The sequence below is a fragment of the Aquarana catesbeiana genome, linkage group LG03 (genome assembly GCF_042186555.1).
Source record: "Aquarana catesbeiana isolate 2022-GZ linkage group LG03, ASM4218655v1, whole genome shotgun sequence".
NCBI lineage: Eukaryota > Metazoa > Chordata > Amphibia > Anura > Ranidae > Aquarana > Aquarana catesbeiana.
The window spans coordinates 541,352,523-541,379,437 of NC_133326.1; the positions used below are offsets into that span (position 1 = coordinate 541,352,523).

At 42.0% G+C, this 26,915-nt stretch overlaps 1 protein-coding gene across 6 annotated transcripts in view; it reads right to left on the minus strand.

The window, feature by feature from the left end:
- SOX5 (SRY-box transcription factor 5) overlaps positions 1-26,915 on the minus strand; it is a 300,676-nt gene that overhangs the window by 43,427 nt on the left and 230,334 nt on the right. For all 6 annotated transcript variants that reach the window (XM_073621454.1, XM_073621453.1, XM_073621455.1 and 3 more), the window contains one exon: positions 6,435-6,578. In XM_073621454.1, coding sequence (XP_073477555.1) covers positions 6,435-6,578 — 144 coding nt within the window. The remainder of the gene's footprint in view (positions 1-6,434; positions 6,579-26,915) is intronic.

A 26,915-nucleotide genomic window follows, 5' to 3' on the forward strand; every position in this document is an offset into this window, starting at 1 on the left:
GAGTTCCACCCAGGGGCTCCATTAAAAAAAAAAAAAAATTTAAATTCAGCAGCTACAAATACTGCAGCTGCTGACTTTTAATTGGACAATTACCTGTCCCTGGGTCCAGCGATGCGGGGGATCGAAGCCCCGCTCGTGTCCCCCCCCCTCCACTCGTCGGCGCCGGCATTTCAACTGTGGGCGCCGGGCTGTGGCTTCACAGCCTGGCACCCACTGCGCATGCGCGAGCGGCGCCGCGTGCCATGATTGGCCGCTCAATCACCTGGGACCTGTAATGGGTCCCAGATGATTGACAGGAGGGAGCAGAGCCGAGCCCTTCCTGTGCCTGGGGGGAAGTGATGTCACCAGCCCAGGCAAAGGAAGAGGCAGACTACGAGGGACCACCTAGCAACAGGCATTTAGAGGTAAGTAAAAAAAAAAAAAAAAATTCAAATGTTTTGGTTTTTTTTTAAACAATTTTTCAGTTAGTTTTGTTTTTTTGGGTGGAACCCCACTTTAAACGCTGAATCGAGATGCACCAGACTCCTGCTGAGAGCCGCTGCATTCTCCAGCGTGAACCCAGCCTAAAACAGGGGTCTCCAAACTATGGCCCTCCAGTTGTTCAGGAACTACAATTCCCATCATGCCTAGTCTTATCTGTGAATGTAGTTCCGCAACAGCTGGAGGGCTGTAGTTTGAAGACCCCTGCTCTAAAAGCTGAAAATGCAGCCAGTATGTTCCCTGGTTCCAGCCCCGCCCACACCTGGCCATTACAGCCACGCTAAAGTATGAGAAGGATTTTGCTCTGCATAGACCAGGACCTTAGTTCTACAGCTGAATCTGGCTAAAAACTTTTATAAAAAAAAAAAAAAAAAAAAAAAAAAAGCTTAGGGCAAGGTAGACCGAGTGGACTTGTTTCCTGTATAGTGTTAACAGTTCATTATTTGTATCACATGTGTATAATGTATCACATTGTGGAAGTCTCTTAAAGGGCCAGAACAAGCCCAAAGCAGATTTTTGAATCCAGTATTTCTGTGTAATCAATGGCAGTAAACATCATGTATGTGCCTAAAAACGCCAGCACAGGTGGCTTAAAAGAAACCCATGACCTGAATTTTACATAAATTTGTTTCCTGATGTACAGTATATACAACCCCAATTCCAAAAAAGTTGGGGCGCTGTATAAAATACATACATACATAATGCAATGATTTGCAAATCTCAAAAATCCATATTTTTTCACAACAGAAAATAGAAAATATTTTAAATGTTTAAACTCAGAAAATCTACCATTTAAAGAAAAAAAAATGAAATTTTGAAATTGATGGCAGCAACAGGTGTCAAAAAAGTTGGGACAGGGCAACAAAAAGCTGGTAAAGTAAGTGGTACCAGCAAGAAAGAGCTGGAAAAACATTTTGAAATTAATTTGGTAAACTGGCAACAGGTCAGAAACATGATTGTGTATAAAAAGTGCATCTTAGCTCTCGTTCACACTGAAGCGTTTTGACATGCAATTTGACATGTCAAATCGGCAGCAATGGCACCATCCTAATCAGCCAGCAATGGCGCCATCCTAATTCAGCTGAACTCGCATGGCTTCATTCCCGCAGCTCAGTGTGAACCTGGGCTTAGAGTCAGAGTGTCTCAGAAGTAAAGATGGGCAGAGGGTCACCAATCTGTGAAAAGCTGCATCTAAAAATTGTTGAACAATTTTCTAAATAATGTTCCTCTGCATAAAACTGCAAAGACTTTAAATATATACAGTTTTTATCAGAGTGTAACACGCGCCTTAATTTTAAGAGGGAAGTTTCAGGGAAAAAAAAAAAAACTAAATTTTAAATAAGGAACTTTGAAGCAACATAAGGGTCAGTGCCCATCTGCAGCCTCACCAGTGCCCATCAATGCAGCCTGATCAGTGCCCATCTGCAACCTCACCATTGCAGCCTGATCAGTGCCCATCTCCAGCCTCACGTTAGATTACACAGAGCGGCCTCTTTAATACGAAGTCATGCCTCCTGGCTCCTATGATAGACAGAACACGGGTCCAATGCCGGTCCAGGAGATGGGACTTTGTATTACAGAGGCTGCCGAGTAAACAAGAGATCCTCATGCTATGTAATCTGACAGTGCTCACCCCCCTACCCTCCAAGGCAGCCAAATGCAAATATCTGCGTATAACACGCACACATTATTTGCACCCGATTTTTAAGGAGAAAAAGTGTGTGTTATACACCGATAAATACAGTAATCTACAGTATATAACAACATCAAAAGATACAGCGAATCTGGAGAAATCTCTCTGCGCATGGGACCAAAAAGGCCAAAACGCAATATTGCATGCCTATGATCATGGGGCTCTCAGACGGCACTGCATTATAAACAAGCATGATTCTGTGATCGACAAATACTACACGTGTGCAGGAATACTTCCAAAAATTACTGTCTGTGAACACAGTTTGCCTTGCCATCCAAAAATGCAAGTTAAAGCTCTGAACACAGTCCAGAAACGCTATCGTCTTCTCTGGGCCAAAGCTCATTTAAAAAGATCTGTTGGAAAGTGGAAAACTGTTCTGTAGTCAGACAAATCAAAATTTGACACTCCTTTTGCAATCATGGGAACTGCATCCTCCAGACTAAAGAGGACGGGGACCTTCTGGCTTGTAATCAACGCTCAGTTCAAAAGCCTGCATCTCTGATAGGATGGGGGTGCATTAGTGCACATGGAATGGGCAGTATGCACATTTTAGAGCAGCATATGCTCCCATCTAGACGATGTGTTTAAGGGAAGGCCTTGCATATTTCAGCAGGACAATGCTAAACCGCATACTGCATCTATTACAACAGCATGACTTGGTAGTGGAAGAGTCTGGGTGCTTAACTAACCTGCCTGCAGTCCAGACCTTTCACCAATTGAAAATATTTGAAATATTGAAATGCAAAATAGGCCAAAGAAGACCCAGGACTATTGAGCAGTTAGAACTCTATCTGGCAAGAACGGGACAACATTCCTCTCCCAAAACTCCAGCAGCTGGTCTCCTCAGTTCCCAGAGGTTTACAGAGTGTTGTTAAAAGAAGAAGGGATACTACATCGTAGTAAACATGGCCCTGTCCCAACTTTTTTGAGACGTGTTGTTGCTATCAATTTCAAAATGACTATTTTTTTCTTAAAATGATACATTTACTCAGTTTAAACATTTGATATGTTTTCTATTGTGAATAAAATATGTCCCCAAAACATGCACCAAATACTTCAGGGAAAGGCTCCTAAAATGCATTGCTGGCTTAGGATCTCTACACTTCTCAGCCTTGGCATGAAAAGAGTTAATCCTTCTATATCTCAGATCACCACCTGTGTAATGTCAATACTAATCCACAGAGGGGGACACCTATATAATCCTCAGGATGGAGAGAGATGCTGGATTCACTTAACCTCTGCATCAACCTGGGGCTGAGAGACCCCTGCAGAGGCCTTTAATAGCCTGACAAACAGGAAATGTTCTGTGCAACTGGGAAAGAGCCACTCCCCCTCTGCACTCCAGCTGTGATCCAAAATATATACCAAATATGTCTGTCAGGGTAACTCCATAAACACACACACACACACACATATATATATGTACAGTATACAGGCTTACCCCACTATTAAGTACACAATGGGGTTTATTTACTAAAGCTGGAAAGTGCAAAATCAGGCCCACTTCTGCATAGAAACTAATGAACTTCCACGTTTTATTACCAAAGCTTAATTGAACAAGCGAAGGTTAGAAGCTTGTTGGTTTCTATGCAGAAGTGAGCCTGATTTTGCACTTTCCAGCTTTAGTAAATAAACCCCATTGTGTACTTAAAAGTGGGGTATGCCCGTATATACAATGCTGTGAAAACATATTTGCTCCCTTTCTGATTTTTTATTTTTTTTGCATATTTGTCACACTTAAATGACTCAGATCATCAAGCAAATATTATTACACAAAGATAACCCAAGTAAATACAAAATGCAGTTTTTAAATGATGGTTTAATTTATTAAGGCAAAAAAGCTGTCCAAACCTGCCTTGCCTTATGTAAAAAAGTAATTGCCCCCTAAACCTAATAACTGGTTGTGCCACCCTTGGCGGCAACAAATGCAGTCAAGCATTTGCGACAACTGGCAATGAGTCTTTCACATTGCTGTGGAGCAATTTTGGCCCACTCTTCTTTGCATAATTGTTTTAATTCAGCCACATTGGAGAGTTTTCCAGCATGATCGGCCTCTGTAAGGTCATGATACAGCATCTCAATTGGATTTAAGTTCCGGGCTTTGACTAGGCCACTCAAATTTTGCTTTGTTTAAACTATTTGGAGGTGGACTTGCTGCTGTTTTTTTCGGATCATTGTCCTGCTGCGTAACTCAAGTGCAATTGAGCTTGAGGTCACGAACTGATGGCCGCACATTCTCCTTTAGGATTTTCTGGTAGAGCTCAGAAATCATGGTTCCATCAATTATGGCAAGTCATCAAGGTCCTGAAGCTGCAAAGCAGCCCCAGACCATCACGCAACCACCACCATTGTCTGACTGTTGGTATGATGTTCTTGTTATGAAATGCTGTATTAGTTTTCTGCCAGATGTAATGGGACACACCTTCCAAAAAGTAAAACTTTTGTCTCATCAGTCCACCGAATATTTGCCTAAAAGTCTTGGGGATAATCAAGATGTTTTTTGGTAAACGTGAGATGAGCCTTTGTGTTCTTTTTGGTCAGCAGTGGCCTTGGCCTTGGAACTTTCCCATGGATGCCATTTTTGCCCAGTCTCTTTCTTATTGTTGAATCATGAACACTGATCTTACCTGAGGCAAGTGAGGCCTGCAGTTCTTTAGACGTTGTTCTGGGTTCTTTTATGACCTCCTGGATGAGTTGTCATAATTTTTGTAGGCCGGCCACTCCTGGGAAGGTTCCCCACTGTTCCAAGTTATCTCCATTTGTGGATAATGGCTCTCCCTGATGTTCACTGGAGTAATGGCTTTGAAACCCTTCCTAGACCGATACATGTTTGTTTCTAATCTGTTCTTGATTTTTAGATTGTGGCATGATGTGTGGCTTTTTGTGATTTGTTAGCTTGCTTTACTTTGTCAGACAGCTTCTATTTATTCTTGATTCAACAGGTCTGGCAGAAATCAAGCCTGGGTGTGGCAAGTGAAATTAAACTCAGCTTTCCATACAATTATGGGGCAGGCAGGTTTGAACAGCTTTTTTTTACCTTAATAAAACAAAATAATAATTTAAAACCTGCATCTTGGATTTACTCAGGTTATCTTTGTGTAATAATAAATTTGTTTGATGATCTGAATCATTTAAGTGTGAGAAATATGCAAAAAAAATAAAGCATACAGCATTGTGTGTATGTATGTATGTATGTATGTATGTATATATATATATATATATATATATATATATATTTGATTAAGCACTTATAAACCGATATTGCAATGCTGCGGAGCTTCTTTAAATATTATGACAGTACTTCAGTCGCCACAACAACCAAGGACCTCACTTTTCTGGTACAAAAATTTTAAGATGCTAATTGACTTGTTTTACTTCTTTGACGTGCAAATCCCCATACCAATATCTGTACAACAATTTGCAACAGTGAAATAAGTTTGTAGTTTGTGTCTCTGCACCACCCACAATAGTGGAATTTTCCAGTAGCAGTTTGTGTGTCTGCCCCTCCCACAATGGTGACATTTCCCAATAGCAGCATGTGTCTCTACCCCTCCCACAATGAGATTTGCCTGCAGTAGTTTATATCTGCACCCCTCCCACAATGATGAATTTTTCCTGCAGTAGTTTGTGTCTCTGCCCTTCCCTCAATGGTGAGATTTCTCCGCAGCAGTGTCTTCACTCATCCCACAATGACATAGGTCCCAACTGTCTTTGATTTCGAGGGACTGTCCCTCATTTTGAACAAAGTCCCTCATCATTTCCCCCATCGTTTGTCTCCGATAATGATGAAGTTTCCTAGCAGTAGTTTGTGTTTCTGCTCTTCCCACAATAGTGATATTTCCCTGCAGTAGTTTGTGTCTATGCCCCTCCCACAATGGTGAGATCTACCTTCAATAGTGTTTGTCTCTGCCCCTTTACAATGTTATGAATTTCCACAGTACTTTGTGTGTCCATCCCTTGAACACTGCAGAGATTCCCCTTACAGAAATAAAAGAGTCCTCAATAAACTCCAATGAAGCCCTGATTAAGACACTAGGTTTGGCATTCCCCAATAGATCTCTCTGTAATTAAATTATTTGTTTCTATGATGCATGCATGTGTCTGTATTCACTGACAATTTGCAAAAAATCAGAGCATGTAAAAAATAGCAAATAGTCAGCGAGTATAGATATCTGCATCTACCATAGAGAGCGATGGTACAAGCATCAATTAGAAGTGATTTGTGTGCTGGTGGAGATCTCCTTTACAACAGATGGGTTACCTTAGGTTTGGGTGGTGGGCTGCTTGTGCACTTCTCGGTATGTATATTCGTTGGAGACACAGCACCGAGGTGCCCCTGCGGCACACCAGGCATTTTGTTCCCCGGGGAGACTTGCATGGCAGCCAGCTGAGCGGCATACAGTTGCTGCAAAAGAGAAAAAGAGAAAGAGATGAGGATATGCATCATTCAGAAGCCTCTGTCCAGTGGCTGTGGGACCCTTCACTCCTGGCAAGAATTTATTTAGCACACTAAAAGACAGGCGCTGTCACCTTCATTTCTGCAATTCATATCTCAGGGGGTGAAATGACAAAACGTCATATGAGCAGGATGACATCTTCAGTCTGTTAGGGGACACTGGGCCAATTACAATGGTCAGAGCTCCATTCAATCCCTCCGCAAGGACAGACAAGGGAGCTCTGAGACGGCCTGCCTGGAAAGGGAAAAGGAAGCCACAAAATATTTGGCTATGTTTGGTTTGGCCTGGTCTGAACAGATGTGAGTACATTAGGTAGGACAGACACCTTAATAATCCAATCACCATAGAATGTGTCCAGGCAGATGTTGACAGTCTAAGAACAGGATGGGAAATGTGAAAGTTGTTCTAATTACATTATCCCAAACTTGGTGTCAAGCTATGTGAATCAAACAATTAACACCTATGCAGTGTCTCTGACACCAATCCTGTCTTCAACATTACAGAATAAGGCCAGCTGAATGTGACTATTAGCTATACCGTGACCTGGATCAATGAGAACAGACATTTCTCTGGTACTTTTTTTTTTTTAAAGCGTTACAGCTGAAGTGCAGGCAAGCAGCTAAGTGCACAGACGATATACTGTACCTATATGAGAGCGGTTTTACCTGCCAAAGGATTTATATTTCAGCCCATTCAGTCTCAATATTTACACAGCTCTGCCACAAACAACTCAGTCACAACTCAGCGACAGGAAACTAGATCTGATTTTTCTCTGCTGCAGTTCACCAACACTTGCCCTGTACACACGGTCGGATTTCCCGACGGAAAATGTTCGATGGGAACTGCTTGTCGGAAATTCCGACCGTGTGTAGGCTCCATCGGACATTTTCCATCGGAATTTCCATCACACAAAATTTGAGATCTGGATCTCAAATTGTCCAATAACAAAATCCATTGTCGTAAATTCCAATCGTGTGTACACAATTCCGATGCACAAAGTTCCACGCATGCTCGGAATCAAGCAGAAGAGCTGCACTAGCTTTTGAACTTAATTTTTCTCGGCTTGTCGTACGTCACAGTGTTCCTGACGTTCGGAATTTCCGACAAGATTTGTGTGACCGTGTGTATGCAAGACAAGTTTGAGCCAAAATCCATTGGAAAAAATCCATGGATTTTGTTGTCGGAATGTCCGATCGTGTGTACAGTTCTTGTATCTCCCCCAGCCTGTGATTGTACAGTGAAGCAGGAGATCAATTGTACAGGGAAGCAGCAGATCAATGAGACAATTTTTCTGTTAATCTCCTCTTTACTCCTATCACTATGTCCCTTTTTCACACTGGAACACATCCGATTGGCTCTGTGTGCTGCTTCCCTCTCTTCTAGCCTAAGTTCTGCTTTACAGGGGCTGCAAGAATCTGATAACAGGTCAATTCAAGCACTTACACTAATTGCATTAAAAATTATAGATGTATAAATAGCTGCAATATTTGTTTCCTTTATATCCGCGTGGTGTTCATCGTTAAAATATCCACTTTTATTTGCGTTCCCCTATTGACTTGAATAATTTTGCTAAAATGTCCCAACACAATTTCACATATATTAGTGAATGGTATTCTTAAATGTGAAGTCTCCATCAATAAAAACATGACTAGGGACATGTCTCCAGCTTTTGAGATGCTAAAAACCACAAGAAAAGAAATTTCTAAGTAAAATAAAATGTTAATCCCAACTTTTTGAAGCAATGGAGATTTTGCACCATATATTCATCAGTTTAGTGTTTGTTTTGTCTTTGTGTCCCACATCTTTGACCTGAATGTAACAACTGCGGCAGAAATGGTGACACCACAACGGCAGTAGATTCTCAGAGACCAGGCTTTCTCCTCAAGAGTAAAGACAATGAGCAGATGTGACATTTGCGCCTTGTAGGCAGGTCGGCAGTGACTTAAGAGGAGAGAGCAACAAAGGAGAGATGTGGTTTGGAAAAGTAAAAAAAAAAAAAAAAAAAAAATGAAAAAAAGGAACATTTCGATTGCACCAAACAGTCCAAAATCTTGCCTGAAAGCATAATAGTAAATGTGCAGGATTCTGGGAGGTTCCAAGGCTATCCGCTCCTCTTTTGTCTCCTACTGCTAATACAATATGACAAGAGAAGACTGTGGCCTCCTCATCAGGCATGGCAGACTTTGGGTTGGCTGATGGCGCTCACAGGGAGGACAAATTGTGAGTGAAACAAGCCCAGGCAAGGCCTTGCCGGTGAATGCCGCCTCGCTTAATGTGCTGTGTTCACATCGGAATGACTGTACGCTCTTCGACAACTCTCTTACAGATTGTCACTGTTAAATTTCCACTTTCCAGCTTTGCGGCAGTGAAGAAGCTAAATGGATTAATTTGGGCAGACTACCGAAAAGTTTCAGTGAGAGATGTCAGAAATGAAAAGTTACAAGTAAATTTTGTGAGCGTTTCAGAATCTGCCATTGTTCCATAAGATGTTTACTCTCTTATTACGGATGACATAAAAAGCGTCACAAAAAGCTACTGGGTCCTGGTGCAAAACTTGAGGGGGGCTTCTGAACTTTTAGAAACTGGATATGGAAACAGGACCGATTTAGCGGCCCATGGGGAGGACAGAGCGGAAATAAAAAGCAGTTACTTTGCGGATCATAATAAATAATCCCCAGAGAGTCGTGCTGCATTAAATAAATACGATACATTTGGAAGTAATTACTCAGCAAATCACATCTTAAAAATAGTTTTATAAAGGCTTGCCGGTCCTTCCGATAAACAGCCGATCTCCGTGTAGCTGCTCCAACACCTCCAGTCGTTTCAGAGCTCTTTATGAGGTAATGTTTGCTCAGAGGCTCCGAAGAGTTTCTCGCGAGGCGGAGAAAGGACGTGGGCGACTTTTTAATACTAAACTAAACACAGCTGTGAGTATTTTTAGAAGAACCCTACTTGAAAATATGTGACAACTTTTTGACGTGCTCCCAAATATTAATTCAGCGCTCCAAGCGCGCGTGAAAGAACAGGGGCGCATTTCAAAACGGACGTTCCAACAAAAGTCAAACTCGGGAGTAATTACTGTACTTTAAGAATTTGGAATAAAAACTTCGCTGTTAAAAGGAACAAAGAGTTAGAGCAGGAACCCAAGCCCAGACCGAACGTTGGAGCATGAAAAATGACAGGCAGATCTTTCACCAGATGTGCAATATGTATACAGAGGGTTCAGGCCTGCTGAAAAATGCTGTGCTTTACAGTCCTTCACAGAGCTGAGAACCTGAATCCCATCACTTTTTTGCCTTGAGGTGCACTGAGGATTGGCCTTGGGATGCTGCACACCTCCCATGTGTCCAGGGAGAGAGAATCCCACTAATTATACATGCTAATCAATGATCCAGCATTCCCAGAGGCATCTGAACAGCAAATCTATTGGCTGTGTTAAACTTAAAGAAGAAGAAGAAGTATGGCCAAAGCTATTTTGGCTGTACTTCTCCTGTAGGCCACAGAACTGCAGTCCGTCCTGCACTCCTGTGACCCATTTTCAGCCAATACCTGGCTAAAGTCTGCTGATGTCACTCAGCTGGTCCAGGCTCAACAAAGATATAGTCAAAATCCACCCAGATGCCTGGATCGGCACCTGCCACAGTCTCTTAGTGATCTGCTAAGAACCTGAGCAAGGCGCTCCTGCCCCATCCACAGCCCAGTGCTCCAGTGAGCGTTGGAGGGGCAAAGTCAAGAGCCGATGACTGACAGTCACGGGCTCTTTGCACAGAGCGGAGGGGAGAATTTAATGATCTGTGGAGTTTGAATGCTCCGTTCTCACTACAGAGCCAGCGGGGGACAGATGCTGCATCCACCTGGGTGGGTATAAGTGCATAAAATGTGGACATAAAGGTGGGTATACATGTTTTTTTTTTGTTTTAAGTCTATACTTCTCTATTAATGCAGCATGCAGAACTTCCTGGTCACAGACAACAGCAAACTATCTAGTTCTACCATCTTGCTGTTCTGAGTTCAATTCACACCAATGACACTAACTAAACGGAGTCTATGCTTATTTTTGGGAAGAATCTTCATATAAGTAGAATAATAAGCTTCTACACAGATTAGACTTACTACATGCATTTGTGATATCTTTATCTCTATAAAAATGCTTATATATTTGCATGCTACTGTGGAGAGAAATTAGAATGTCAGCTCCTCTGGTGCCGACACTAATGTAACTGGCTCAGTGTTCTCTGCACAGCACTGTGGAATATGTCAGAGCTATATCAAATAAATATCCAATATTATTATTTGGTTCTGATATTTTGTTCTGATATTTCTCATCCTTTGTGGCTCACACTATAATGATGTGTTAACTCTGTATATTATTTTATCTGGTAATCACTGCACTACAAAATCCATTGGAGTTTGGAGTTAAATGACGCTTTGACATCCATGTCTGACCGCAGCAGCAGAAATGCTGTGTGATCATTCATCTCCCCGCGGCCTCCCCCCATTCCCTCCTCTCCGTGATGCCATCTCTGTGCCGTGCGCTCTAATCTATCACAATATGTTGCAGCATCTGCCTCTCCATATGATGTACGACCCGTTTGATTGACCCTCTTCATGTCGTGCTGGAGTGTCTGATCATTACCGAAGAGGACGACGAGAGAGTTCATTCCTGATCCGAGGTTATCCATCACCGAACGCAGCCCAGCGTGCAAACTGGGCCGGGATTTATCAGCACAGTTACAGCCTAATCATCAATAAATGTATACATTCACCACTACTAGAGGGAGATGTCACACACCGCCTATATATGGTGGATAAATCTTCACTATAAAAATAAGATGTCTTGTTCTTTCTCCCAGGCTTGTGCAGTTTAGGCACAGATTTACCTGTAATGGCTTACAAAATATACATTATAGGCTTGCTCACACCTGCTGCGTTGATCTAAGTTGATCAATGGAGGCTCAATGCAAGGACACAGCAAATACTTTTCTTATCCAGTTCACACCAAAGAATCAAGTTAAAAAACTGTAGACATCCTACATTTTTTTTGCAGTGCACTAAAACGCTTTACAACATGAGTAAGTGCTTGTCACCCTAGTATAATAAGTGTTACTGGCTGGATCACCAGCTATTTAACAATAGCTTATTTTAAAAACTCCCTTGTGTGGGAGGTCTGCTGCTTGTGACCAAATCACTACTCATCACTATACCTTTGTCTGATCTTTACTAGAGTCACAGTTTTCTGTCTTTTGCTCTATTAAATATACCATTGAATGTGTTTTGTTATATCTGTATTAGAAGTACAAAAATACCTGTTGATCCTGACAGAAATCTTGTGAACTGCTAACTTTCTGCACTCTCTGCATGTGTTGACAGTTATCAGTTACACTGATAGAGAGGAGAGGGGGAGATGTACTGTAGTCTTGACCTACAATGACAATGCTGTTCCCTGTAGATACAGCACAGTGAATAAGTGCTTGTCACCCTAGGATAATAAGTGTTACTGGCTGGATCACCAGCTGAAAATAACAAATGAAAAGAAAATGAATGCAGTTACCAGGTCTATGGACTGGAAAGTTGCAATATAATACATTTTGTCTTTGGGTTTAGATACACTTTAATGGCTCAGTTTTTATTTAGAAGTCCAGTTAAAGTCTACTAGAGAAAATTGCACATCAGTAGACATAGTGTATACATAGGCAAGGAGCAAAAGTTTTTCAGCATTTAACAAGACTTACATTTTTGGTCTGATTTTCATGCAGCGTTGAACACAGGGCCACCTCTCATTTCCACAGCCAACTGGTGGTTAGTGCACCCACGTGCAGAACTACAAGTCCCATGATGCAATGCTCGCTAGCTACACCTGCTGAGTCTCCTGCCTAGAGCCGCTGTTAATCTAACAAAACAGTGAGTGGTCCAGTGGGATGTCTGGAGGGAGGAGAGAATGTTGCAGAATGTGGGAGGGAAAAGAGGGGGTGTCGCAGAGAGTGGGTGATCTGAAGGGAGGGGGAGGGAGTATCGCAGGGTGTGGGCAGTCTGGAAGGAGGAGGATTGAATTTGGCAGGATAAGGGAGGGAGGAAGAGAGAGTGTTGCAGAGAGTGGGAGGTCTGAAGGGAGGTGGAGGGAGTGTTGCAGACAGTGGGTGGTCTGAAGTGAGAAGGAGGGTGTAATGCTGAGTTTGGGCAGTCTGGAGCGAGTGTTGCAGAGTATGGGCAGTTCAGAGAAATTGTGGTAGATCTGGAAGAAATAGAAGAAAGTGTCTCAGATTGTGGGCATTCTGGAGTGGAAAGGAGGAGGGCGTGTCACAGAGATTGGGTGGTCTGGAGGTAAGGAGGAGGGCATGTCACAGTGAGTGGGGGATCTGGAGTGGGGAGGAGGGTATGTCATAAAGCATGGACAGCCTGAAAGGAGAAGGGTCAAATTAAGGTTTGATTTTAAGTAACAATCAGGCAATCCGCAAATGATCATTTTTGGGTTACTATGTCTCTCTTATTATCTAGTGATCACAGAGCTATCCAATGACCTGTAGGGTAATGCTCCCAATTTCTTCCTTTGGATGAAGATGGGGTTTAATTTACAGAGAACCTCATAGTAGAAGGGTGACCTAAATCATACATTTAAATGATATCCAATTATAAATTCTGATTAGATGACAGACCAAAATCTGACCATAGGCAGCCAGTTTTCTTATTTGAAAGCCTAGCACACTGTCAACCCTTTCCTGTGACATGGAGCTGAATGGTTCTGAAATATCTGTTAACAGACTGAAAAATTAACAGATTTCCCATCAAAGTGTTTTAATGCCAATCCCAAGGACAAACTTTTATATGCTGAGACCATGACCACCCCTGGAAACTAACACAGTTCAGATGTAGTGCCGAAAAAAAGCACTTAAAGTGAATTTTTGACCAGTCTTCCTTCACTGTTATTTCTACAGCCTGCTGAACAGGACTTTAAATAAACATAAATTAACTGAACATAATAAATGGTTTAATTGCAAGGATGTACCCAGTAATCAACAATCCCTGGCTCTTCTGCCTCATTAATGCTCCGAATTTGGCTCAGATAGTCCAATAATCGTCCAGCTGGAAAAATCCATTATGATCAGTTCCAAAAGTGCTGCCGGAACACTGTGGTGAATGGGGAGGACACCCCGAATTCTGTCTGCACATGGGGAAGGTGCACACACACACCAAGCTGATCAAGATGGCCAGCATAGTAGTGTCTTAACACAGGCTTAACTGTGGTCCGTGTGCGAAAAGTTTAATCATGTTATACATTGAAGCAATGATGGGGATATGTGACAGCAACAAGATTTCACATTTACTCTACTGAGCGCAATGGAAAAGGACTGCGGATATGGGAACCATAGAACCTGACACTATTGACTGGTACCACATACATCACTAACAATAATGGCCAACCAACCCCCCACAAAAATGATAATGTTGCCCTTAGTACCTTACATGGTGTGCAACACTTTCATTAATTACCTCTCACAAGGATCTTAGAACTCCTCTTATAATAAGCCTAATCTTTTTATTTCCAGAAAGATGATACTATCTCTGTTCAGCCATCATCCAGGGTCACCATCTCCTTTCAGGACTAAAATGCTGGCTCAGAGATGCCACAATCTCGTAAATGCAGGTGCCTGTGCAGTTTATGGTGTTCAAAAAGTCTTCCCTTTTAACCAATGACACCACACTAAGCTACTAATTCACTCACTGGTTACCTCTAACCTTGACTACTGAAACCTCCTCCTATTTGGCCTACCTATACACAGGCTACCTCCCTTTCAGTCTATCCTGAATGCTGCTGCCAAAGTCATCCACCTTACCAAACGTTCAAGGTCTGCAAGCCCTCACTGCAATTCCCCCCACAGACTTCTGATCACACCCAACAAACAAAATTTTAAATATTAACCACCAACCACAAAGCCATCCACAGCTCTGCCCCGAGCTTTATCACCAACCTCATCTCAAAATATCAAACCAGCTACTTTGCTCCTCCCAAGACCACGTTGTCCTCCAGGATGTCTCCAGAGCCTCTCTTATCCTCTAGAACACCCTATTCTAATCTGTCTGGTTATCTCCTACTCTGTTTTTAGACAATCCCTAAAAACTCATCCCAGCCTCTGCTGCAGCTTTTCATCTTGTGACTTTATGCAAAGTTACAATGATGCAGTCTAATCACTAGCGGAGGGGAGACTGAGGAAAGAAATGCATCCTCCTGCTTGCAGCAGACTAATGACATCATCTCAGCCTAGGCAACGTCACTGAATGGAGCTCAAGGATGGATTTTGATGATAAAAAATGGGGATCTTCTGAAAAATGACATGGTTTTGTGCTTTGTGACATGCAAGTGATTTATTCATGGAGAGTTGTAAAGTTTTATTCCTGTTCAAAGTCTTTTCTAGTATCTACAACCCATTTTTCTGTCCAATTTTATACGTTTTTACAGCATTACAACCTTCCATGCTAGTATCACTTTAATAACATAGATAAACAGAGCACAATTATTTCTCTGTAAATACACCCCATGACGGTATATTAATGCCAACACATACTGACTACACAAAGTGCCCCTCACCCTATAAATGTGCCTCTGCCACGTCCATCTCACTCTCCTGCGTTTGAGATATTTCCACTGTCGTATGTCCTGTCCACTTGTACTGCTGGCTCTGACCTCTGCAATTTTTGCGCGTGACAAGATTCGCAGGTCACTGACACTAAGCGGAAGCCTCGGCACACAAAGGGCGCCAGAGGGCGAGACTGGCAGAGAATTTATTATCCCGCTGTGCCCTTTGGATGCCTTCCCGCCATCAAACATCGTGGCAGCGCTCGGAAGAGGAAGAAATACGTTCCCTGCCATCTCAGCCTTTTCAAAGGTTACAGCTGCCCAAATAGAATTTAATTTCAGGCTTGCCCTTTCTGTACGTGTTCACGCAATAACGGTAGATGATAAAACTCTTTTAATGTCCGAGGGGACAGAGCACTGTGCAGAGCTGACACTCTATAATCTGTTCCTTTACACTACCAAGGATTAGTGATAAACTGAAGAGTATTTTCAGTGAGCAGGAATCCTAGGTTATCATGGGAACGTTGGAATGACGTTTGATGTGACACAATTTTAAATGCTTGCTGTTCCATATTGTTTTTTTCACATACAGCTTTGTTGGATTCTCTTGCTGTCAGTGTTATCAAAATCCTTGATAAAAAGCTTTGTGATGATCTTAGACCCTTTCACACTGAAGCGTTTTTCAGGCGCTTTTGCACTAAAAATAGCGCCTGTATACCACCTGAAAAACGGCTCTCCTGCAGTCTCAGTTTGAAAGCCAGAGTGCTTTCACACTGGGGTGCTGTGCTGGCAGACATTAAAAAAAACTCCTGCAAGCAGCATCTTGAAGGAGCAGTGTATACACTGCTCCCAAAGCGCCCCTGCCCATTGAAATGAATGGGCAGTGCCGCGGGGGTTAAAAGCGCCCCGCTAGTGGCCAAAAACCTCCACAAAAAGGACAGTAAACCGCAGACACCTCGGTGTGAAAGCAGCCTTACATAAATGGTCCATATAGAAAATCTGATGTTCACAAAAGCTGAACTCCAGGTAGATGAATGAACGCAACTCTAATCAACACACACACACATTATATATATATATATATATATATATATACACACACACATTATATATATAAAATTTTTATTTAATGTTTTACGTATAAGCAGTGTAAGTACCTAAATTTGACCTTGTATCAACCTCTTCCAGTCCACGTACAGCAGAGCTCAGACTGGGGAAGAGAGAAGCAGCACAAGTAGCCAATCAGTTGTGCAGCTGCTAGGAGCAGAGAGCTGAGTAAGAGAGAGGAGCTGATCAATCTGTTGCTTTAATCAAAGGGTAGGGTAGGGGAGGGACATGCCCTGTAAGTGTTATTGAACTGCAGCAGGGAAAAAAAAAAATCAGGTCTCCTCCCTGATAGTACATATAACAGCTGCTGAAATAAAATTTGAAGAATTTACAGATTTTCAGTTAGTTTGAGCAGGCTGACAGACTACAATGACAGGAACACTGCATTACAATCCCTGTGCAGTCCTACTTAGAAGGAAGCAGTACCTGAAAACATAATAAAGAAATAAGGCTGCCCCCCATGTATAGACAACATTTCAAACAAGATTTATAAAACAAACACACATTAAGAGTATCTATATACAGGTGGTCACATTCATACATGTATCTACAAAAGAAAAGGGATGACAGATTTCCTTTGAACGCAACGCATTTCTCTGGTTGGCTCATTCTGTAATTAAGCTTGTTATCTCCCCCACAATAATAGGAGTAATTATACCTAATTCTCTGTGTGCCCTGAACACGGCACAACATTTCAGATAACACAGACAAATAGAATGGTTACTGATCCCACTGTGCTGCATACAGGTCATGCCTCCATATTTATCGATACTGGTTGTTATTAAACACTTCATGAGGCCGAGTGTTAGAACCAAGCTCTGTCTGTAAACATTACGGGCCTACCTGGCCCCTGCCACTTAACCTATATTGTGCTGTGTGGAAAAAACAGCAAACAGTGGAAAACGAATGGGGGTTAGTGGAGGTGTTTTGCAAAGTGAAGCAGTTTTTAAGTCGGAACATGGTGCAGTTTGGATGCACTGTTACCTTTTATGAAAGGAGATGTTCAGCCTTTGGAGCATGTTACACCAATATATAGGGTGTAACATGCTCCAGCACCTGTTGCTGCACCCAGCGTGGCTGTGCGGGGTTCTACCCACATACAGTAGCTACATTAGTCATTTAAAGGAATCTGTGGTGGCTTGTAGTTCCCAATGAACTGGGAGGCTGCTGATGAGCACTCTCGTAGTTCACTGACACTTCCTACAGCTTTCAAACAGAAAGCCCGTACAGAGGTAAGGGCACAGAGCTGTAGCAAGTGTCTACAGAAGCCTGACATTGCACCCAAGATCCACTGATCACGGGTGCAATGCTCTGCAGGCTCCTGGGGAAAAAATAAAAATAAATGCACTTTTTTACCTGCAAAAACATGAACTTCTCCTTTAAAGGGGCTCTGGGAGCTTATTACTGATACCCAATGCATTCCCTGATGCCAAGCCAAATGGCCAGATATGCATGATATACAGCAGGGGTAGGCAACCTTAAAGAGTTGGAGATCTACCTGAACATGGGAGAAGTCAAAGATCACTGGGGCACAGTGTTACCGTGTCGTCTCCTCACACCCGATTTAAACCTCATTTGCGCTTTGCCATAGACATCCATTATATTCTACAGGTGTGATGCACTTTCTGAAAGCGCTCCAAAACCCCTGAAGGCAGGAAAGCTGCAGGTACACTGCACTGTACCCGCGGTGAGAGTAAACTGCAGCACTTCCGTGTGAAAGCAGCCCTATACTATTATGCCCAGTGTATTGCTTCACACTAACCTGAAGATCTCTTCTTTCCTGCTGCTGGTACCACTCTGGAGACCGCTAGCCGGGATAAGAGATGCAGTGCATCCCTTATCGCATGGGACAGGAGCCAGCACTACAGAGGAAGCATCAGCTTATGCGGTTCTTGCTCTCTACTACAGTTACAACTTTACAAGTAGTGCCTCTGCATTGCACTCTGTTTGATGCTCTGGAATAGCAGGTCAGCAAGCCCAGACCACGATCTACCAGTCACCTGTCCGCCTATATAAAGTATATGTCAAAAATATTTGAACGACAATCCTAAAGACCTGGTGCCCTAAACGACAGTCTGAGGGCCACAAAAACCCCTTGGTACCTGCTGTGCATCCTTTTGCTCCTCTGGTGGGAGCATTATCTTGCAGTTGTGATGTAATTAGGGCTGAAACTAACAATTATTTTTATAATCGATTAGTTGGGGCGATTTTTTCGATTATTCGGATAATAAACCTTAAAAAAGTGTGGTGTATAATTTAGTTAATATGTAAAGTATATAAAAAAAAAAAAGGCAATTTATTCTTAAATATCTATATGCAGAGGTAAAGATAAATAACCAACTATATGGTTAGGGAGCGAAATCTCTAATTCACTCTGAGAATAACAGACAGAAGAGATCTACTGTATATACTATTAGAGGTTGAATCTGGTAAATATCAGACAAAAAAAAAAAATATGAAAGACTGTTTTGTCGCTTTTCAGACAGAACTGTAAATATAGTATTATGCTGGCCATACAAAAACGATGTCTTCCTAAAAAAAAAGTCATTTTAAGAACGTTTGTTTGATTTTCTAATCATTAGTTGGGTCAAATCAAACTGTGGTCAAAACATTTGTTTTTGACCACAGTGATGGTAAAATTTGAAGGAGCAGAATAGAAAACTTCTTGGTCAAATATATTTTTAGACAAGTGGTTTTCATTCAGAAATTACATTCTATTTAAAACTGAATGTTAAAAGCAAGTGAAATATTCAAATGACATTCTTTCGTTCAGCGAATGTACGAAGATCATTCATATGAATATTCTCGTCCAAAAAAATTGATACGTGTATGGCCAGTATAAGGCTTGGTTCACACCTATGCAGTTTGCTTTTGATCAGTTTCTGCACTGCTTTTTGCTGTGCATTTTGCACACGCGACTTTGTTGTGATTTGAGTTTTGCATTTTATTATGCTTTATTTTGGCCAATTTGTTGTTGGGTAGATGAAAAAAATGCAAATTGCTGCAAAAACGCGCTACATGCTTCTCTGCAGATTCTCCATTGAAGTCTATTCAACCAAAAAAAAAAGCACTGTTTTGCGTTGAAAAAAAATTTCTTGATCCTTTCCAAATACGCAGTGGCTGAAAAAAGCATAGATGTGAACGCATCCCATAGGAAACCATGTTAAATGAACTGTAGTGCGTTTCTGCAAAAAACACCAAAAAATGCATAGATGTGAACTAGGCCTAAGACGTTTAGTAGCAGCTTTTCTTTTTTTGTATCACCTGTCATAATGGGGTTAAAAAAAAAACTAAAATTAGCCCTTTATCGTACAAAAAGAGCAGATAATGGGTTCATTTATGCTGTGAAACAGCGAAAATAATATTATATATTATAACATATATATAATAATAAATACACCCAGAAGTAGGATATATGGGTATTATAACTAGAAGTCAGACATAAAGCTATATGAAGGGTGGAAGGGAGATATAAATCTTTGTAGTAGTAGTAGTACTAAAAGCTGAGACTTTTTTTTTTTTCATGGATATAAATATTTTAAATATAATGCACAATACTGGTAAACTTTTACTCTAAATGGAATCGTAATGCCTTCTATTACCTCCAGTCTATCAGCATCCACCTTCTCTGGGTTCAGATACTGATCTTCACAGTCTGCACAATCTTTAAAGTCTTTTTTTTTTTTTTTTTTTTTAACAACAAACATGTTATACTTACCTGCTCTGTGTAATGGTTTTGCACAGAGCAGCCCAGATCCTCTTCTTGGGTCCCCCACCGGAACTTCTGGCTCCTCCTGCCTTCAGAGTGCCCCAATAGCAAGCTGCAAAGTATAGTATAGAGAACCACTCACTTCTTGCCCAGGACTACATGTCCCATGAGGCATTTCTCCTCACACATTCACAAGTTCTCAGGCACTTTCTCTGACATGTATGGACAGTGTACTGAGCAGTATGTGTGCTGCACTGTATTTCCTGATAATGTAAACAAGTAATGCATTCTGCATGCAGACCAACTAATCGGCTGGCCGATTAATCGATTATGAAAACAGCCGACAACCAATTTCATAATCAATTAGTTGTCAATCGATTCGTTGTTTCAGCCCTAGATGTATTAACTGTGATATCTAGAATTCCCATGAAAAAAGTCCCCAGTCTCTGGTTGTCTTCTGCAGCAGTTTCTAGACTCCAACAATATGTTTGCAGTCTACACCATGTCTTTTAATAGGTCTACAGTTTGACCATCCCCTCAAATATATGTCTGCAATCTCTGATCGGGTCTTCTAATATATTAGTATTCTATGACCATTTCCTCTTATACGTCTGCAGCCTCTGGCCATCTCTTCAAATAGGTTTGTAGTCTCTGACCAGCTCTTGTAGTATGTCAGCAGTCTCTGACTATGTCCTCCAATATGTTTGCTATTTCTGAACATCTCATCTCCAGTATGACCATCTGTCTGCAGTCTCTGACCATCTCCTCCAAAAGGTCTGCAGTCTCTGACCATCTCTTTTAGTATATCAGCAGTGTCTATGACCTCTAATATGTCTGTAGTCTCTGATCATCTCCTCTAATGTCTGTTGTCTCTGACAATCTCCTAAAGCATTACATATACTATAAGTTATGTGCTGCCCTTTTGTGCTTTCAAGGGATACATCTGAGGCCCCCTATACCTCATTGGTTGGCAAGCACTGTTCTAAAGCATTGAACAACTTCTTTGTGCAGTCTCTCTCTTCTCTGGCTAAGCAACAGCAAACACTTTTTTAGTTATGAAATTTGTGGATTTTCAGCACACATCAGTCACATTATCATCATGCAATGGATTTCTATTTTTTTAACACAGATTCTTATACAGTGGCATGGCTCTGTCAAAGACCAAGGCCTGTAACCTCCTAATGCTATTGAGCAAACCTTGCAATTGTGGGGATGGTAGCACATCCACTCAGTGCACCTGACTCAGAGTGTAAAATAAAATGATATTTCAGTTATAAGTAGAATCTGAACTAGCCCTTTTGGGGGTCTCCAGCTTTGAGATCCTCCCTATGGGTCCATGTCAATAGGATTTGGGCTTCTGCTGATGGCCTTATTCAGAATTCATTAACAGGTGTATTTGACCTGTAGTTGACCCCCTCCTCACCTGCTTCAAGAAGAGTTTTCATTTCCATACATTTGTATGTCAATGCACTATGACACCAATTAAAGCCCATCTACAAAGATCCTACTAGAGTTTCTTGCTATATTCCCACCCAGCTTGGGGACTTTTTGTGATCCTTTCACTGCACAATGGTTCCACAGCTGACCATCCACACTATTGCTTTTATAATGTGTTGCAAAATATAAAAACAGTTTGAAATTAAAAAACTGAAAGTTTGGCAATGTGTTCTCAATGTAAAGTGCTGACCACATGACATGCTGGGAAGAGTAGTGACAGGCGGACAGGCCCTATATGCCGAGTACAGTCAGACCAGCTGTACACTGATTTGTGGATGGTATAATAAAAGATAAAAAAGCTGCCACAGTCACAAAAAAATGAATATAAATTGAGAGGGGGGGGGGGGTGCTGCTTTATACCATTTTCTTTGTCCAAATGTCAGACAGCTCCAGGGAGCCTCCTGGCTTGTGATCGCCATGTCAGTGATGCTGAAAGCAAACTACCTGCAGGCAAAGCCTTCGTAGGGCTCTGACTTTGTATCAGCCTGGGGAAGGAGAGGAGGGGGAATCTGGTACACTGTTCAAGGCTGGTCGGCCTATATTCTGCAGAATTCTTACCATTATGTGGTCTTGTATGATGTCTTTTCTCTAGCAGATGCGCATAATTCACTCTCACAGCTGGCCCATATTAATCAAACCGGAAGCCACCGCCAGCCAACCTTACAGCCTCTAACGGCGGGCGGCCACAGAAAAATTGCACATCTGTACACTGGGAATGAGGAAATAGGGGGTGCTTTATATTAAATTTGAACATTTTGTAAGTATCTGTAAACCCAAGCAGTAAAATCTTATATAAGCTTTACCAAGGGTCAAGAAGTCATTTTCACTTTTATTAAATCCGCAGCTTTCATTATAATAATCCCTGAAGATCCTGCCATTTATGTTCTTGTTCGTTCACTTCCTGTTACAGGGTGACCGTGCTCTCTACTGGTCTGTTAATTTTGCTCCTGCGTTGTCTTCCTGCCAAACAGGCATTTGATAGAGACTACAAGTGCCCATTTCAACCCACATTACTCATTAGGCATGGTCTACTGTTGCCTCTGAGGAAACCTGCCCTGTGTAATGCCATGCACCCATCACTGGAGTGCATGTAGACATGAATCAACTGTAGCAGAAAGGTGCAGGAGATCAGCAGCACTGAGATATAAGAAAGGGTGAACATAGGTTAAAAAAAGGATTTTATTTAAAAAAACAAAAAACAAAAAAAAAACATGATTGTCCACAACACAAACATGCAACTTAAAAGGAACATAAAGCCCTGGAATGCCATGATTATTATTAGTAGTATTATTTCTCCAGTTTGATGCACTCTGCTCTATTCTGTGCCCAAATGCTCCTCCAACAAAAAACAAAGAAAAGGGAAACTTCACTTTAAGCATGCACTTGTACGTGTAAAATGCACATATGTGCACTATGCGTCTTTTCACACCATCCATCAGAAAGAAAAACGGCACAGACCAAAGTGAACACATCTGTACTGTGCTTGATTGCCAGCTATATCAACTGACTCTGCTGATTTGCTGCGATAGGTTACTGCACTTTGCACAATGCATTGTGCCTAAGCTGTTTTGAACATTCGTATGAAAATTGTCAGTACATTCTATAGCTTGACGGATGTCATTTGAAAGTAGTTTAAACTTTTGTTAGCTTTTTACAAATGATTTTGGAATGCATGAACTTTATCAGATGAAAAAACACATACACTGTTAGAAATTCATTCATTCAAGAAAAATCCATCCTGCTCCTATGAATTTTATCACCACTGCTGTCGAAAGCAAACGTCGTTTTCACCCCACTACCAATTAGTAGTTTGAACGAATGTTATTAAAACAGAAAATTTTGAATTAAAACTAGTGTATACCCAGCTTAGGTCTAGTCTGACATTGTTCTAATCATAAGGTTTAATTTTGCCCTGTATATAGACTGTTCCAGCTTCCTTCAAAATTTTACAATCCATTTCCTGGAATGCAAAAAAATGAAAAAATTTATCGGGCTACGTCTGGTTCATTTAGGTGTCCCAAAGGATCCAGGACACAATTATCGAAAATGTTACCTGTGCATGGACATTATTGTGCCCTACCCCACCCATCCAGCTGGTCACCCTCACCCTGCACCTTCGCTTGGCTGTAACTGGCAGTATCCAGGGAAAAAAGGAACACGGTATCACTTTGGTCTGGGAAGCCGGAAAGGTATGCTGTCCACGGCTTTCCACAGGAGATTCGGATGAATTCTCATTGTCGGATTGCTGCAGAGGAGATGAATTGTACCGTGTGAGAGTCATTCAGCAGCTGCTGTTCGCTTTTCACCCAGGCTCTCTGAACCACCACCGTATGCGCTCCTCGCGTTTGTATTAGTGCCAATTAATCAGCGCTATTGTTGGGATTTGATTAGCAAACTATTGGCAAGGAAACGGGAACAATCGCTTTGTGAGTTTCATACCCTGGTACATCAAGAGCTTTGTAAAAGTCAGGGTGCCCCCTACCCCCACCCGCTATACAACTTAAAGGAGGCTTCTACTTTACCCAATAAAACTCTTATTACTACACAATTCTGCTACACCTTGCATACAGGTTTTCATGCTGTTACACAGGCCATAAACTGAGTAAATGTCTTTCCTGCAGCCACACAATTCCCCCATCAACACAGACAGTGTCTCCCGCCAAGCCATTGTATTCTCTCGGCGGGGGGCGGGAAAAGCCGTCCCCGCCGGGAGAAGTCAGTTATTGCTTGGGATTATTCCAGCCGCTAGCGATAATTGCATGCAAAATCCAGCCGGCTGGTTGCACCCAAGTTGATCGATTGATAAACTTGGTACATTAAGCCTGCCCATACATGGCTTAAAACTCAGCTGGTTACTGCTGAACCGGCCAAGATTGAAACTTTGGCCAGCACCAGCCTTACTGACCCTCACAGTGTTTTCTTTCAGATTTTTAGTGGTATGGCAGCCTAAACAGAGCAGTGTCTACCTTTGCTGGGTAAGGATGGCTACACATAATGGTACTTACAAATTTTTTTGTGACAGTGCCATCCAAAAGTCCTGTTTTAGTGATAACAGTAGGTTTACATTGGGTCACCCAGCAAGATCTCCCAAAAATAGTTTCAGTCTCCATTCACCCAGGGATTATTCAGAACTTAAACGGCCATAGTGAGGTTACCTTTTAATTATTTCCCTTTTATTTAGGGCCCTGGTGCCTAGCCTGTGGCCCTTTGGTATATGATGTGTAGCCCTCGGACCTCAGTAGTCTGTAGTGGGAACATTGGTTTGGGTAATAGCATTGGTCTCTACTAGTCTCATGTAACATGTTCCAAATTTCATATGGTCTTCTGCAACATACCCTCAGCCAAAAATGTAGCATGCCCATACTGCAGTTTCTGACAGTTCTCTCAAGCATTACATATATTGAACATTATGTTCGGCCCGTTTGGTGATGTCGTGGGCTGCATTTGAAGCACCCTTTAGCTCATAAGTTGAAAACCATTGATTTAGGGTCAGGATGAAACAGGATGCCATTTTTGGTGTACAGAGGGATCTGATGTCTAAATGTATGCAGATAATCAAAGCTCTGTGGAATGACTAGAAATCTCCTGCCGGAAGTTTATTCTGTCTGTCCTTTGGATATGGTCACTGGGACAATGAACTCGGAGTGACAGATGACCCCCTGACAAGTGATGGAAGCCAGAAGAGACAATATCGGCTCTGGGACATATAAGAGAACGCAACAGCCATCTTAAAGTGAACTGGTCCATTAGTACATGCAGTACAAACAGGCAGTAGGAAGAGGTAGAAGAACAACATGCCACTGTGTTCTTAAAATTGCTCCTGTGTGTACCCAGAAAGGCCTCAGTCCCTAGAAAAGGGCAGCATACAAATATGAATTTCTAAGCTAGGGGCCTTCCCTTGAATGTGGGCACTGCAGCAACCTCGTAAGAGGTGGGCACACTGCATGACTGGATTTGGGCATGGGCCAAAGTGCTGATTTAGAGCAGTTGTGAGATTGGCACACATTGAACAAAGTTCTGAAGCCTCTTCCATTGGCAGAAGACGGCTAAAACCACCCTTCTGGGCATAAGGCATGGGTCATCTCTGGAGAGGACAGGGGAGTAAGCACATAGCTCTGATACAGATTCATCTGTGGTAGGACATTGGTGTTCAGATAATATTTTTAAACTTGTCTAGACAGCTGAATTCCCTGCAGAATGGGAAAATTGGTCTCTAGATACCATTAGCAATAATAAAAAACAGCCAGAATAGAAAACATATCACATCTATGGCTGGGTTCATGCAATCACAAGAGGGAAGATCTAGGTACAGGTGACCACACACATACTAGAAACAATGTATATTGTTTTAGACTCATAATATGTTATATCTAAAAAGTCTAATGAAAGCATCAGATCAAAGGTCTAAGAGTGCAACATACTCCAACATCGAAGTTTCATAACAGGAAAACACAAAACTTCACATTTTGGGGCTTAAAAATCTTTTCCTTCTTTACGGCTTGTGACTGCAGCCTGCTCTGATCCACAAGACTGGTTAAGTATACCAGGCATGTGTATTCTTACTTCTTGGTGTGCCATGTGTATTTTTTGCAGATCTGTGCAGTAATCTGGTGTGAAAAGTAAACCTCTCTGTAGGAGCTTACTGTAATAAAGACCAGACACTGCTGCTCTCCTTGTGCAGGGTGAGCGGTCTAGTCTCCGCCTCGTCCTGTAGTTTTCTGCAGGCAGCCTGTAGTGGGTGGAGCTGCAGGGCCCCTCCTACAGTTCTCCTCTCTGTACAGTGATGTACAAAGTGAATTTATATCCTTTGTGGCTTCTGAGGAACCTTTTTAAAAGGAAAGACTTTGTGTTGGGGGTTCAGCTTTAAGGACGTGTGCGGTTTGCAATGCACAATGGCGTACTCAGTATGTTTAGACAGAAAAGATGTAGAGAACGGACAGCTTTGACCCCAGCAGAGAGAGAGCGGGAGATAAGAGTCCATTGTCCTCTGTATCCGGACTCTGCACACAGGCAAAGTCAATGATTAAATTGCATTGTTCCTGCTTTCCTCCCACTGCATTAATAAGTGTCATATTTACCGCTTTTCTTAACTCCTTCACTCCAGGCCACCTCACACTCCATGTTATTGAAGTGAAATCTCACAATGTGACAAGTGAGGTGACAATGACCAGCCAGTTGTAAGTCTTCCACAATGTTCTAGAACACCTGAGAATAATTCTGTAACTTTTAAGGACAAGGATATAGAAAGCTTAGCTTTAGACCCCTTTCACACTGGGGCTGCGGCCGCGTTATTGTTAAAGCGCCGCTCATTTAATAGACGATTTAGCGTTGTTTAAGCGGCACTTTTTGGTCACTGTTAACCCCAAAGAAGGGGTTAAAAACGCCTGTTTTGCGGCGTTC